Source organism: Oncorhynchus keta, chromosome 7 (genome assembly GCF_023373465.1).
Source record: "Oncorhynchus keta strain PuntledgeMale-10-30-2019 chromosome 7, Oket_V2, whole genome shotgun sequence".
NCBI classification, from domain to species: domain Eukaryota; kingdom Metazoa; phylum Chordata; class Actinopteri; order Salmoniformes; family Salmonidae; genus Oncorhynchus; species Oncorhynchus keta.
Genome location: NC_068427.1, coordinates 10,539,817 through 10,556,389, shown reverse-complemented (window position 1 = coordinate 10,556,389; position 16,573 = coordinate 10,539,817). Strand labels below are relative to the sequence as shown.

Genomic DNA, 16,573 nt, shown 5'->3' with positions numbered 1-16,573 from the left:
TCCCCTGAACGGAGCTCACTTTCCAGGCCACTTTCCAGCTCACACTCTCAAACACGTAGATCCCCTGAACGGAGCTCACTTTCCAGGCCACTTTCCAGCTCACACTCTCAAACACGTAGATCCCCTGAACGCAACTCACTTTCCAGGCCACTTTCCAGCTCACACTCTCAAACACGTAGATCCCCTGAACGCAGCTCACTTTCCAGGCCACTCTCCAGCTCACACTCTCAAACACCTAGATCCTCTGAACGCAGGTCACGCTCCAGATCCCAATCACCTGAATACTGATCACCTGTTCAGACACCTGTATGTCATTATCATACACTATTTAGTTCAGTTTTTTTGCACCCTATCATTGTGAGGTATTGTTTGTTTTGTGACACACTTCTATTCGGAGCGCTGGTTTCCCACTGTAATTTAATCCTCCTGTGTAAGTTTTTGCCTGCCTCGCTAACTTTGCCTATTCCCTGATCTCCCGGACGACGTTACTAGCCTTTTCCCTGCCTGTACTGTTGCTTTTTTGGACCCCCTATGTATGACCTTCTGCCTGCCCCTGGACCCAGCTACCTGCCTTCTCCTGTGGTCCTTTACAAATAAACACCTGCTGCGCCCTGCGCTTGAAACCAGCTCTCTGTCTCCCATCGTGTGCATTACAAGAGCAATTAACAGAGGTTTTGGAAAACATAGTCACATAAATAAACTGAGGAGAATTTTACCGGCATTCTGTTACCAAACTTTCCATCTGTATAGCTCTCCTGTAAATGTGTTATTTCTTAAAATGTTAAGTGTAAATTGTTCAAAGTAGTCATTTTGCATAGAGTTGTATGGTTTTGTTAAACTTTGAAATCAATGGTTGTTGTTAGGCATACATTTTAAGTGAAAAATCATTATGTTACGGTGGAATTGCCCACTAGTAATCAATTGATTTACTTAAATCAACATTTTCTTGTATTTGCACAATTATTGCCTCATCTTGTTTTGTTTTTTTGTATCACAAAAAAAAATCAGATTAGAATCATGCACCTTGCCTTTATAGTCAATGACAGACAGTGAAAATAAAACTGAATTCCATTAAGGCCAATTTTACTATCTTCTGATATTCTTCCCATGATCATGGATCATTATTATTCTGTCCCGCACATAACCCAAGGATGTGCTGAAGTGATATCACTATTATATGACTATGGCTGTCTCAAATGGCACCCTATACCCTATATAGTGCACTACTTTTGAGCTCTTGTCAAAAGTATGCACTGTGTAGGGAATAGGGTGCCATTTGGACGTAACTTGGATTTTTTAGTTTCCCCCCCATAAATCTATGCTATTCAGAAATGATTGGAAGTCTTTGAAAAGTACTCACAGCCAATCAGATTAATATGCCGATTTGGCATGTGTATTTTTCTGTTGCTCATTAGAAGGTAGGTGTGTTTCCTGACCGATTTCCCCCATGTGACACTAGAAGCGCGGAAGCCTATTTCACTTCCTCAAAATCCGCAGAATGAATCTGATAACTCAAGAAATCTGAAATAAATGTTGACGTTTTAGTTGCACAATTTCAAATCTAACTAAGGTGTTTGGTGCAGTATTTCTCTAGAAAAAAACATTTGCGATGTGTTTTCTTCTGTAATCGAAGTCGGAGCTACTTGGCAGGTCTGTTTCACTGGCTATGCTATTGGATAGAGACCAATCACCGCAGCTGTTCACCCCATGTTAATGGAAAATGGACATCATCAAATCAAAATCCAACGTTCATTTACCCGTTGTGACGCACGGATGTTCCAAACTCTGTTTTGGACGAGACTTACTGAATTTTTGTATTTACACTTTGTAGACTCATATTGATGCCACAGGCTGTTTTCAAATGGATCCGTTGCTTTTTAAGGGTGCCTTTCCAAAGACCCTATTCTGATCTTTTTCCCACTAATTGATCAATCACATCAGATATTCTTTTTAAGGCTGATCTAACTGAATTGATCCAATAAGAAACTCTAGTTTTTGTTGCGAAATGTTTTCCATTACAAAACATTTTGCTACAGTGTGCACTAATAAATACACTCCTTGTGTGTTGCTATGAAATCAGCTATACATCACTCTTGTCTGTATGAAAACAAGAATCTGTTCTTGTGTTTGTTAATGATTCTAATCAGAGGTGGTACAGGCCATCTATGCACAAACTGCAGTGCCCAGTGATTGACCCTCAGTTCCTTCACTGTTTCAGCATATTCCCTACATAGTGCCATACTTTTGACCAGGGCCCATAGAGGTCAAAAGTAGTGCGCACTGTAAGGAATAGGGTGCCATTTGCGACACATCCTTAGTCTATATGACCGATTGGATGTGTCTGCTGCTTTTCCAAGCTCAATCATCATTGCCTCTCCTCCAGTCGTAATTGGTGTGTTTAAGGTAAATGTAATTACTCACTAAGGGAATTTGGAAAGTGTCCACACACATCCACCCCTTCATTGCTGTCTGTATCAGGCTCCGAGGAAGGCACATAATCCCAGCAATACATTTAACATGCGTAGGGATGGAGGAAAGGTTTTAGGTTTAAATGCAATCATTCAAAGGGAAGGTTGTAAGCATAAAGAATGCCATGAAAGGTATCGGAAACAGATTGGAGAGACAACAGAGACTGGGATGGGCACATTCCCTCCCTCCCTCCCTCCCTCTATCATGAACTTGTTCTGATGTCCTGTCCTGTTGGTCCCTGTGCCCCCCCAACTGTCAACACTAGGATTCGTGAGGCAACAGATTGCTCTCCTAATGATTTACTCCTAACTTCAAAAGCAGACCAGCTGATGTTTGTGACACTATGGTGCCGACAAGCACATGTCTCGGCCTGAAGTAACAATGGTGGTGGCATCTCAAACTTAGCTGCGGTCATTATTGAGTAATAACATCTTTTAAATCAGGTTGAAGTATTTGAAGTCTTTTTCTACGATTTGGCATGCGTCCCAAATGGCACACTTTTCCTTTTGAAAAAAGCAGTACTTTTGACCAATATTACAAAGTAGTGCACTAAATAGGGAACATTCTGGTGAAGATGTAGTGTGCCATGGACGGGTGGTACCTGTGGAGTGCACTTCCGCTGTCTTTACGTAGCGCACCACAGGCCAGGATGAAGAATGTCTCTTGTGTTTTATGGTCACCCGGGTTAGAAGGTGAAGAAATAGGGAGAATCTGATATCCAGAGCTGGGTCATCCTCCTTCTCTCCTCCTTTCCTCCCTCCTCCTCTCCACTCTCTGGATCCCAGGACAGATGTTTTTACAAGGTTCTGTGGGATTGGATGTCTGCCTGCCTCTGCTGGCAGTCTGCTCTACTCCAATGGACTGGGTTAATCGCTCAGGGAGGACAAGGGTCTTCCACTAAACTGAGAAGAAACAGCCTTTGTCAAATTAAAACAAATGTGAATCCATCCTGCCTGGTGCTACGGCCCTCAGCCGTCTGACAGGCCATGTCAGGAACAGGCAGTAAGACATGAAGTCAACTCCATGGGAGGTGAGCTCTTTCTCTCGCTGAGAGGCCTACAGAGTCCTCCTGTCTTCTTCTTCTTGGCTCCTCTGTACTGTTGAGATATCACTCTACTTGGTCTTAGATACTCTGGAATGTTCTTTGGAGACTGTGTTTGGTAAAGCATGTTCTTTGAGAACGCGGTGTCTCATAGCCACAGCGGGCGATGGTGGACATGTACACTTTTTTGAATCCTGTCCTTTTGGACACTGGGTTTCATAACAGACGGTCGTCCAGCTGAAGGAACTGGGAGGGAGGGAGAGAGGGAGAGAGAAAAAGACAAGACTTTATTGCTCAAACAATGTGGGGCCATAGGGACAAGTGATCTTTTCTAATAGAAATCAGTAGGAAACCAGTGCACACTTTATGATTAGATATCTAGATGTAATGACTCGTTGCGGGGCGGTTTTCTTGGTCATTGATGTCGTGCATATGCTATACTCTGATTGGGTGCTCTCTATTGGACAAGACAAATCATAGCATATTTTGGTCAGATGATTCTGCAAATATTGAGTAGTAGACTTTTTCCTGTCTATTTTGTCCAGTTTTAAAAGGGCAATCTGGGATTGGTACAATTTTTGGTTGATTTTGATATCACGGATGGTGTCCTTGCATTGCTGAATTTAATTTCGCTGCTCTATCGATCACTACATACATTCAGTCTGAAACTGCCACCCAAGAAGTTATTTGTTTGACTTCATAATGAAGGGCGCTGTACAAAACAAATTAATTAGGGATTGGATCGTCTAGCAAATTGAACCAATCAGAGTATGAAAGTTGATAACGTCATCATGTAGGCCGACTCTGGCCCAATCGGTTTGTAGGACCAATCAGAATGGTCAGAATGTTTTTGCCTTCTAGAAATCATCAGGGAGGGAGGCAAATCCACTCATCGTGGAGAACAAACCTCAGTTGGCCAGGAGCGATGTGGATGGGTTGCCAGGCAATGCATATCAAGCTCAGTCTATGAATTTGAGAATAGTTACATTTCTCCAGCTGCCCCATCCCCCAACTTTTTCCAAATAAAAGTGGCAGGGTGCCTGCTTTGTTGTTTTTCAAATCCCAGAATGCCCATTTAAGCATTAATCAGATGAGAAGCCGCTGTTGTTTGTAGACATGAACTTGAACACACGGATGATTCAGTGCTGCTGTGTGTTTTCCACATCACGCTGTGGTGTTGTGTGGAGAATGCTCTTCATCCTCCAGCTCGTTCATTGTACTAGCTGCTGTGTTATGATCGATGCCCTTGCCTCGCCTCTCCCCCTGTGTTTTTGTGCGGTTGAGTAGATCAAGAGAGAGAGCCCGAGGAAAGTGGCCGGGCACTGGTGTGACTACCAAGTCTGTATGTGGTGCAAAGTCAATGAGAGGAAAGAGTGGTAGAAACTATTGTTATATCCCAGCTAGCACATAATGTTCTGAGAACCATATGTTTCTTAGAGCTTGGTGAGAGCATGGTTGTCCTATGGTTATTTTGCGTATAACCTTCCCACAACTTTCTGGGAATGGTGCAGGATAGTTGCTTGGCTTTGGAACATTCTCAGCACATTTAAAGGCCCAGTGCTTTCAAAAACATGATTTTTTTGAATTTTATATATACAGTTGAAGTCGGAAGTTTACATATACTTAGGTTGGAGTCATTAAAACTTGCTTTTCAACCACTCCACAAATGTCTAGTTTTGGCAAGTCAGGTTAGGACATCTAATTTCTCCAACAATTGTTTACAGACAGATCATTTCACTTATAATTCTCTGTATCACAATTCCAGTGGGTCAGAATTTTACATACACTAAGTTGACTGTGCCACCTTTAAACAGCTTGGAAAACTCCAGAAATTTATATCATGGCTTCAGAAACTTCTGATAAGCTAATTGACATCATTTGAGTCAATTGGAGGTGTACATGTGGATGTATTTCAAGGCCTACCTTCAAACTCAGTGCCTCTTTGCTTGACAGCATGGGAAAATCAAAAGAAATCAGCCAAGACCTCAGAATACAAATTGAAGACCTCCACAAGTCTGGTTCATCCTTGGGAGCAATTTCCAAATGCCTGAAGGTACCACGTTCATCTGTACAAACAATAGTACTCAAGTACAACCACCAAACGCCATGGGACCACGCAGCCATCATATCGCTCAGGATGGAGACGTTCTGTGTCCTAGTGATGAACGTACTTTGGTGCGAAAAGTGCAAATCTACCTTGTGAAGATGCTGGAGGAAACCGGTACAAGGGTATCTAAGTCCACAGTAAAACGTTTCCTATATCGACATAACCTGAAAGGCCGCTCAGCAAGGAAGAAGCCACTGCTCCAAAACCGCCATAAAAAAGCCAGACTATGGTTTGAGAGTGTACATGAGGACAAAGATCATACTTTTTGGAGAATTGTCCTTTGGTCTGATGAAACATAAATAGAACTGTTTGGCCTTAATGACCATCATTATGTTTGGAGGACCAAGGGGGAGGCTTGCAAGCCGAAGAACACCATCCCAATCTTGAAGCACGATGGTGGCAGCATCATGTTGTGGGGGTGCTTTGCTGCAAGTGGGACTGGTGCACTTCACAAAATAAATGGCATCATGAGGCAGGAAAATTATGTGGATATATTGAAGCAACATCTCAAGACATCAGTCAGGAAGTTAAAGCTTGGTCACAAATGGGTCTTCCAAATGGACAATGACCCCAGGCATAGTTCCAAAGTTGTGGCAAAATGGCTTAAGGACAACAAAGTCAAGGTATTGGAGTGGCCATCACAAAGCCCTGACCTCAATCGTAAAGAACATTTTTGGGCAGAACTCAAAAAGTGTGTTCGAGCAAGGAGGCCTACAAACCTGACTCAGTTACACCAGCTCTGTGAGGAGGATTGGGACAAAATTCACCAAACTTAGTGTGGGAAGCTTGTGGAAGGCTACCCAAAACTTTTGACCCAAATGAACTAGGCAAGTCAGTTAAGAACAAATTCTTATTTTCAATGATGGCTTAGGAACAGTGGGTTAACTGCCTGTTCGGGGGCAACACTCTCTCGACTGGTGCATTACTTCCAGGTAAGCACATGACAACAGACGCTAATCTAGCCAGGTTAGTGTGTGGGATGTCATTCTCTTTGAAGTGGGTAACCACCGTTCTCCATCTCTGACTAAGTGGTGTCTCAGATGTTTTCAATTCTTCAAGTGATCCCCCCTTTAAGAACTCTTGCAGGCCAGTAACCTTGCCAAACAATGCATCCTAATTTGATGGTCACATTGGGGCATTTTTTCTGCAGTGTGGCTGCTGCCTTCTGGATCTCTTCATGCTGAGGTCCCGTTTTTAGAAGGAGACAATGTAAATATTTTCGATTATCTGTGTGCTTCCCCCATGCTTGGTAGTAATTCACAGCCATAGTGAAGAATGTTTGGGATGTTTTGAGACAGCTCTCTTTGGACATTGCTCCATTTTCCTCTAGTTCTCTCAGAAGACTTCTGATCAAAACTGGAATGAAATTCTGCCTCAATTTGGCCTCAAAGTTTCTCAGAATTGCAGCTGACTTCACAGCACAGCTGTCCTGGCCTTCAAGTATCCTGATCGTGTCACTGAATACGGTCAGGTTTCCATAGACAAATGCCAGACAAAGTTCAGTAGGTGAATCTTTGAATATTGTTCGCAGGACAACAGGGCATTTGTCTTCAGAAAGAAAAAAGGATTTCAATGGCACATACATTTTCAGGACTCTTTCTAGAGCAGGGAGCATGGACAACCAGCGAACATTGCTGTGTCCAAAAATGCTATGGTTCTCCTGGCCAACAAACTCACAAAATCTCTTCTGTCTCTGTCTACTCTGACGGTGAAAATATCCAAATATCTTTGTGAGCAGGTACTCAACATCATGGGGAATCATATCCAAAGCTGTTCTGGCCATGTTATGAATGATGCGGGCTGGACAACCTTAGCCAATCACCTCCCGCTGCAGAGCGTTTTTAACTTTGTTATGGACATTGACCCTCCCCAGCCTATTCAGACCTCCAAAGTTGGTATTTGTGTTGTCGGCAGAGAACGCCACAACTTTGTTTTCCAGGTTAAATTTTGATGATCACCAGATCACTGGTCTAGGTCCTGTGTTACCAACGTAGTTACCCATGGTGCTAACATGTTACTCACTATGGCGTCACATTTTTTGTCCTAGCACATGTGAACTTTGGCTCATAAAGCTTCCGTGTCAGTTGTGCTGGGCAGTGCATAGATCTGTGATTGTGTTGCATAGTGTGGTATGCAAAGACCCTCCTGCATAGCTAAATCATATTCTTCTTGGGAAGGCTCTACTTTCTTGAAGAATGTGGTGACAGAGGGCAAACCAACACGGCCAATCAGAGAGGCTTTATGTTTTGTCGTCTGTTGATGTTCTACCACTGCCGTTCTTCCCCCACTGCCAATTGAAAAAGAGGAATTACAAAGAGTGCAGTGAACCATTCTATCATCTTGACCTGAATGTATAAATGGAAATTATCTCATGTTGTCATTAAAATGTAATTTCCGTTTCTGCGAAAGAGCCATTGTACCTCCTCTGTCTGCTCATCTTCACTCTCCTTGTGCCACTCTTCTTACTCTCTTAACTTTTTCTACTCCTCCAATCTTTCTCCTTCTCTTTTCTTCACTCGTATTCCTTCTCTTTCTTCCTTTCCTTCTCTTTACCTTTCCACCTCATTCTCCTTTGCGTCACTTCATTTTTCAGTCTTACTCTCCAATCTTTAATAATAAATAGTACACTATTAGATAAAATACTTCTGGTTCACAGATTCCGATTGCCTCATTTTTGTATTTTATCTCAAAAACATTGTTTTGAATAATACATTGTCAGGCTCTGTAATCATATGTTTACCTTTCCTCCTTCATCTCCTTTACTCTTCTTCCTATCCAATCTTCCTCCTCTCCTTCCTATCCACTCTAACAGAAAACATTATGCTAACGTTATCCACGAACATTTCTAAATATATTTACACACCACTTATTGCAATGCCAAACCATTTAAATGCAAATAAATATTCACAAAATTAATTGTGCATTCATTTAATATAATCATATTTTCAAAATAGCCCGCCCACTGCATGTTTACTTGTGAACTTTTTTAAAACCTAGCTACCATGACAGTAGCTAGCTAACATAGCTAGCTAACTTAGTCTACATAGCTAACGTTAGCTAGCATAACCTATTTAAAACCTTACAGAGCAGATCTATATAATAAATTGTGATATTATAACATCACTAGCTAGTATCTCAAACAATTGTAACATACCTGGCTTGAAAACACATTTGTGGTGATGTTGTGGATTCACTTGACATTTGTTAGCTTCTGGCCAAGTTTTCCACATTTGTTTTTTCTAAACTAGCGTGAGCAAGTAGTTAGTAGAAGAAGAGTGAAGGAAGCTGCTATAGCCAGCAGCCCCCTCTGTTGGCCTAAACAAGCACAACGCGATTGAGACATCAACGGGTAGGCTCTGCTGCCCGGTCTTTCTTGCCACGTTAAATCTTTTTTTCACTTTGCAGTCTGTTTTCAACGCACAGTTAAAAAACGGAGACATTTCCGGGGACAGCTCCAGCTGGGGACAGGCCACCAAAAATGGGGACTGTCCCTGGTAAACGGGGACATCTGGTCACCCTACTATAGAGTCCTCTAGCAGAGAATGCTGTCCGGCCTAATTCTCTGTTTTATCGTTGTTTATTGACTTCTAAAAACGTTGGAGGGGAAAAAAAGTTCTCAGGGTCTGGGAATAACTTTAAGAAGAACACTGAGCTTATCTTTCTGTTATCATCATCAGCCTGTAGTTATGTGTTCCATTTGTCCAGGAATGTAAATCTCTTAATGAGATTACAGAAGATGAAAGTTGATTATCTGAATCTTGTCCTGATCTGTCTCTCTTCTCCAGGGTCCTTCAGGAATGATGGGATTAAGGCATCTGATGTCCTGCCTGTGCTGAAAGAGAAAGTGGCCTTTGTGTCAGGTGAGTGTGTCTCGCGTCCCAAATGGCACCCTATTCCCTAGTCCTATCAGTCCTGTTCTAAAGTAGTGCACTACATAGGTAAAATAGGGTGCCGTTTGGTTTGCAGCCTGTGATGCTTCATCTTGACTAATCCACTATGGGAAATCATGAAGATATTTTCTGTTCTGGCTGTCAGTGTTCTTGGCAGACCTGTGCTGAGGAAATTCCCATGACAAGCATGATTAGTAGTACATGACAAGCATGTTGACATTTAACCATCGGCAAAACAACTTTCATGTGTGGGAACTTCCGATTACAATATCATCTTCATTAGTGCACAGACCAATTATGTACCAAAGACTTCTTACAGTTGTTTTGTTTTCTGTTTTTCTGCCGTGCGTAATATGCGGAAGGCTATGTATTGTATAACGGCGCAATCATCGTTTTAATTCAGTTTGCATAGGCTCATAAACCTTCATATGCATAAGCTCTAATATATGCGTATGGTTGTTTTGTAATTAATCATCACCTTAGAAAGCAGCTGTCCATTTAGTTGAATTAGGCTTTGAAACAACATCCACAACGACCATGTTTTAAACTCAGTTTCAACCTGCTGTTGAACTTCTATTCTTCAAATTGATCACCACAGCGAGGGGAGTTTTAAAAGCACACTACTGTTTTGATGTGAATTGTGATTGCATTTGCATTTGCATTGATATCAGAGGGACAATAGAGCCCTGAGTACCAGGCCATTAGGACCTGATGCTACATAGCAAGTTGTGTACACATGTCCAGAGGGCATAAAGGAGATAACCGTGACTCGACGGTCATGTAGAATTTTACTGCGGTCATGACTGCCGGTGTGGCGGTAATACAATGCAGCCAGCCGTGTGACTAAAAACGGTTTCTGACTCATCTCTCAATGAACAGGGTAACCAGGTAAAATGCTGGCAAAGAGAGCTGGCGGGGAACTGGAGCGCTGTTGTAAAAAATAAGCTAAACGCCATGTAAAATAGAGAAAATCTAATTTAGTCTAATAAACACAAGGCTGTTAACTTAAGGCAGCCTTTGAGCTGTTGAGAATAGATATCTCATCTCTCCCTCTTTCTCGCTCTCTCTTTGTCTGTTTCTCTCCGTCTAGCTCTCTCTCCCCTGGGAGATGGGACTACTCTGGCATGCATCTCACTGATGTTTTTTTCTCCCCAAAATACATCAGAGGTTTCCCCAGCAGCAGTAGAGTAATATTGTTGGCCTTATCTCTTTTGACGAGGCCCAGTGTGTGGTACACACATACACACACACATGGGGGGCTTGAGGATGACAGACTGGTGGACATGTCAGAGAGTCGAGGGGAGGGAGAAGCACGGGGGAGCAGTGCCATCCGTGGGGGTTGGTGCTTCCAAAAAGTGTCAACAAAGATCTGTCACCACCAAAATCCCTCCATGCCCCCCCTCTGCCTCCATGCCCTCCCTCTGGGGCGCTGCTGCTTTGCCTCCCTGCCTCCATGTCTGCCTTCCTGGTGCTGCTCACAAAGTCCCATGAGCACCGGGGATAAACAAACGTGCACTGTACTTCAACATCAATCTGGTCATGCATCTCTCCACACATGGGTTGCGTCCCAAATGGCACAATATTCCCTGTTATAGTGCACTACTTTTGACCATGGGCTCTGGACAAAAGTAGTACAGGGAATAGGGTGCCTTTTTGGACAAATACCTACTAAATAAGAGATATGAAGACAGAGCCTTTCTACTCTCATTATGTTGTATATCATGTCATCCTGTAAATGACCTATAAAGGCACTTTGAGAGAATGCTGAGAAAATGGAGGGATGTTTTGGGGCCCTGGTCAAGAGTAGTGCACTATATAGAGAATAGGGTGCCATTTGGGAAGATACCCCATGTGCACTTAAAGCTCTATCTATCTCTGCCATAGGGCTTTCATAAATCAGGAGATTTCTGCTATCTGTGTTCCTACAGGAGGTCGTGATAAGAGAGGTGGCCCCATACTGACCTTCCCTGCCAGAAGCAACCATGACAGAATAAAACACGACGAACTGCGGCGGCTGGTGACCTATCTCTCCACTGTGCCCAGGTAAGAACAGAGGATATGTGTCTGATTGAGGATCAGTTTAGCTTTTTAGATCACAATGAATAAGATTACATGGACAGGTGGGACCTGATCCTAGATCAGCACATATCCTACTCTGAGATGCTTGATACATGCGGGCGATACGGCCCCTGGACTACCTGACCGTGCTGATGTAAACATGGCTTAATGTATGTGGCTAGCTGGAGGAACATGCTTTATCCATGTACAGTGCCTTCAGAAAGCTTTCATAACCCTTGACTTATTCCACATTTTGTTGTGTTAGTCTGAATTCAAAATGGATTAAATACAAAAATATATACAGTACCAGTCAAAGGTTTGGACACACCTACTCATTCAAGGGTTTTTCTTTATTTTGACTATTTTCTACATTGTAGAATAATAGTGAAGACATCAAAACTATGAAATAACATATGGAATCATGTACTAACCAAAAAAGTGTTAAACAAATCCAAAATAGATTTTAGATTCTTCATAGTAGCCACCCTCTGCCTCTGGCAGCACTTCTTGGCTGCTTTTCCTTTACTCTGCGGCACAACTCATCCCAAACCTTCTCAATTGTGTGAGGCTAGGTCATCTCATGCAGCACGGCATCACTTTCCTTCTTGGTCAAATAAGCCCTTAGACAGCCTGGCGGTGGGAACCACACATGCAGAGATCATCCATGAGGATAGGTAGCAACACATCTGCCACGCTGATTCTCAACACTGAAGCTTCACAGGGGTGCGTGCTCAGTCCCCTCCTGTACCTGTTCACCCACGATTGTTATTCTGGCATCACCCGGCCAGGTCTCTGACCCACGACTGCATGGCCAGACAGAACTAACACCATCATTAAGTTTGCAGACGACACAACAGCCTGATCACCGACAACAACGAGACAGCCAACGTAACCAAGACTAAGGAGATGATTGTGGACTACAGGAAAAGGAGGACCGAGCACACCCCCATTCTCATCGACGGGGCTGTAGTGGAGCAGGGTGAGAGGAACCAAGTGCCTTGGTGTCCACGTCAACAACAAGCTAGAATGGTCCAAACACACCAAGACAGTCGTGAAGAGGGCATGACAAAGCCTATTCCCCCTCAGGAAACTAAAAAGATTTGGCATGGGTCCTCAGATTCTCAAAAGGTTCTACAGCTGGGCCTCCCGGGTGGCGCCGTGGTCTAGGGCACTGCATCACAGCATCACAGCGCTAGCTGTGCCACCAGAGACTCCAGAGACTCTGCCCAGGCTCTAACGCACCCGGCCGCAACCGGGAGGTCCGTGGGGCGATGCACAATTGGCCTAGTGTCGTCCGGGTTAGGGAGGGATATCCTTGTCTCATCGCGCACTAGCGACAGCTAACCATGTCGCCAGGTGCACGGTTTTTCCTCCGACACATTGGTGTGGCTGGCTTCCGGATTGGATCTGTCAATTATATGCATATTCTAGCATCTGGTCCTGAGAAATAGGCCGTTCACTTTGGGAACGTTATTTTTCCAAACATACAAATAGTGCCCCCTAGCTTCAAGAGGTTAATTAAGAAGCAGTGCGGCTTGGTTGGGTTGTGTTTCGGAGGACGCATGGCTTTCGACCTTCGTCTCTCCCGAGCCCGTACGGTAGTTATCGTGAAGAGACAAGATAGTATCTACTAACAATTGGATACCACAAAATTGGGGAGAAAAGGGGGGTAAAATTCTAACAAACAAAATAAGAAAAAAATAAGTTTCCACAGCTGCCTGGTACGGCAATTGCTCGGCCTCTGACCACAAGGGGTACCGGAGTGCCAAGTCTAGGACAAAAAGGCTTCTCAACAGTTTTTACCCCCACCATAACGCTGCTGCTACTCTCTGCTTATCATATATGCATAGTCACTTTAACTATACATTCATGTACATACTATGTGCTCCTGCACATTGGCTAACTGGGCTGTCTGCATTGTGTCCCGCCACCCACCACCTGCCAACCCCTCTTTTACGCTACTGCTACTCTCTGTTCATCATATATGCATAGTCACTTTAACCATACTACATACTACCTCAAATCAGCCTGACTAACCGGTGTTTGTATGTAGCCTATACCTGTTGTATTTGGCACATGTGACAAATAAACTTTGATTTGATTTGAATATCCTGCGGATCTGTTACTATTTTACCCTTCTTGTCTTTTATTTTGTGAATAGCTCTTGATGCCTGTACATGTCTTAGCTGTCAGTGTACCAGCCACAATAATATACCAACCATTAGGATATGAAATCGAGGATGAGTAAACAAAAATAATGTTTTTCCTTATCAGGATTGCTACCCCTCTCGCTTTTGTATCAGTTAGACTGGTATATCTGACCGATCCAGCCGACTTGTAGCTTGACCTGAGCGGAGTGTTTAATATGAGTTTCTTGAAGAAGCACTATGTCAACGCCCAGTGATTTAAGATGAGAAAAAATCTTAGCTCATTTAACATTTTTATTTACCTTTATTTAACTAGGCAAGTCAGTTAAGAACAAATTCTTATTTTCAATGACAGCCTAGGAACAGTGAGTTAACTGCCTGTTCAGGGGCAGAACAGCAGATTTGCACCTTGTCAGCTCGGGGATTTCAACTTGCAACCTTCCGGTTACTAGTCCAACACTCTAACCACTAGGCTACCTTGCCGCCCCAGCATGCCCTAAGCCATTACAGTTCCAGCTGACTATCTTTATTCCACCAGGTCTACTCTGTGCTCGGTCACTATGTGGCATTTCTTATTTTAGATTAAATTGTTGCTGTCATACAAAGCCCAAAAGAAAAACGTCCCGCCCTGCGGGAGCTTGTCACGCCGCCTGTATTAATAAATTTGAACATAAAACACAGACCTCATCCCCCCTCCACTTCCCATTACTGAGTGACTTCCCCAAACGAAGCACTCCCTGAAAAACAGGCTGACCACACGCGATGCGAGCGTTGCAAAATAAATGTAAAAATCTTTGTTATTCAATTATTGCACCCACACTGCTCGTGCGCCAATGAGCGTCTGCGTTGCCAAGGGCTAACATAGAAGTCAGTTCTATTTCTGACAAAGATTGAGTCCTGCCTCTCCCATCTCCTCATTGGTTTATAGAAGCAGGTACCCACGTGCCATCTCCTCATTGGTTATACCCACGTTGACTGAAAGACGAACGGTAATGCACCTAATTTATGAAAGTTGCCAATCGCATTATAAAGTCAAGAGAAGAAAAAGCCTGGAAGGAGGAGAGATGACTAGAAACTATTCGGTTGACTGTTTTATGTGTGGATTAATTGTCGGGGTAGAGGACCTTGTGCATTTCAGATGAAATAACAACTGAATGTTTATATCCCAGGACAAATTAGTTGGCAAGTGCAAGCTAGCTAAATTGCCATACATGTTTAATGCTTTGACCTGTCCCCAAATTAATATAATTGGTTCAGAGTTGGTTTTGATATTTTAACCTGCGTGTCGTGATCGCGTTTGGTGTGGGGGGACAAAATACATTCATCCACGATGGTGCACGCGCGCAGCCGGTTTGGGTTCCGTGTAACACACAGACTTTAGGGAGTCTAGACATACAGCTTGAACTAACTTGTCATCTATAGATGCTCCGCATATAAACTAAAGTTAAATAACACTTAACTCTCATGTTAGGGGGTGAGTGGCGCTAAAACATGATAGGCCAAACAATGCTATATAAATGCCATAATATGTCACCCATCACATAATCCCAATTTTTGATCTTCTGATCGAAAAGACATAGGCAGGAAATTCAAACACATTCCTGGCCTATATTTGGTCATTTAGCCGGCTGACACAGCCGTTCTGTATCCTCAGCCAGGGAGCTTGCTTGACAAGAACAGATCGGCCTCTTTTGGGTTGTTAAACGTGCGTGTTGATCCCTTGACTGCCACCTTAAACCGGGCTGGGAAGAGGAATCCATATCGGGTGTTGGCAGCCCTGCATTTCTTGCGTAGTAACTCATCATGCTCTTTCCGTTGGTTCCTCACCTCCAAAGTAATTTCTGGGTATAAAGGCACCCTGGCTCCGTTATAGTTAAGGAACTTTTGACTAGCCAGCTTGAGGATGAGATCCCTGGTATGGGGATAGTGCAGCCGTACAATGAATGGCCTTGGTGGCACGCCCGCTTTGTTGCCTGTGATCTGTTTGCGCGGTCGTTCAGGATGGCCGTTTTGAAGTGTTCACTCTCCGGCAATGCCGGTATCAGCTCCGAGACAGATTCAGTGGGTTTCCCTTTCTCAGTGTCCTCCTGGATCCCAAATATTCGGATATTCTGGCGTCTTGAATGCAACTCGAGCATTTCCAATCGGGCTTTCAGGGTTTTGTTGTAATTTTGTGCACCGTTTCTCTATGTCCTGTAGCCTTTCCTTGTGATCGACTGTCATCTGCTGAACCTCATGCACCCTGCCCTTAGTTCCCTTCAGTTTCAGTCGAAGTCCCAATACTCTCCACCTTCTTGCTTAGTGAGTTTATGGCAGCCAGTAGGTCACTTTGAGTAGGTTCTGTGGGGAACTCTTGGGAGCTAGCATCTTCAGCTAACTCCTCGTGGGTCGGCAATGTTGAAATTGGTTCGTTGTCTATCCTATTCAAATTATCTCTAGAGCCCCCCCCCCCCTGTAATTTCTGAGGCTGGTAACTCTAATGAACTTATCCTCTGCAGCAGAGGTAAATCTGGGTCTTGCAACAAGGCACACCTGTTAATTGAAATGCATTCCAGGTGACCACCTCATGAAACTGGTTGAGAGAATGCCAAGAGTGTGTGTTACGAATCCCTTTTGGCCCGACAGTCTAGGGGGGGATGGTAATGAGACCCGTAACATAACTCATGCACATTATTGTGACAAAGTTAAAGTGTGAACGAAATAACCACGACAACAGAAATCTACCGTGCAAAACTGCCATCAAGGCAAAGGGTGGCTACTTTGAAGAATCTAAAATCTATTTTAATTTGTTAAACACTTGTTTGGTTACTACATGATTAAACATGTGTTATTTCATAATTTTGATGTCTTCACTATTATT

The 16,573-nt window shown here is 43.5% G+C and overlaps 1 protein-coding gene across 5 annotated transcripts in view; it reads left to right on the top strand.

Annotated features, from left to right (window-relative positions):
- The window catches only part of LOC118385967 (kalirin-like), a 304,704-nt gene that overhangs the window by 98,948 nt on the left and 189,183 nt on the right, over nt 1–16,573 (top strand). For all 5 annotated transcript variants that reach the window (XM_052521955.1, XM_052521954.1, XM_052521952.1 and 2 more), the window contains exons 2-3: nt 9,404–9,478; nt 11,437–11,551. In XM_052521955.1, the coding sequence (XP_052377915.1) occupies nt 9,404–9,478; nt 11,437–11,551 (190 nt within the window). The remainder of the gene's footprint in view (nt 1–9,403; nt 9,479–11,436; nt 11,552–16,573) is intronic.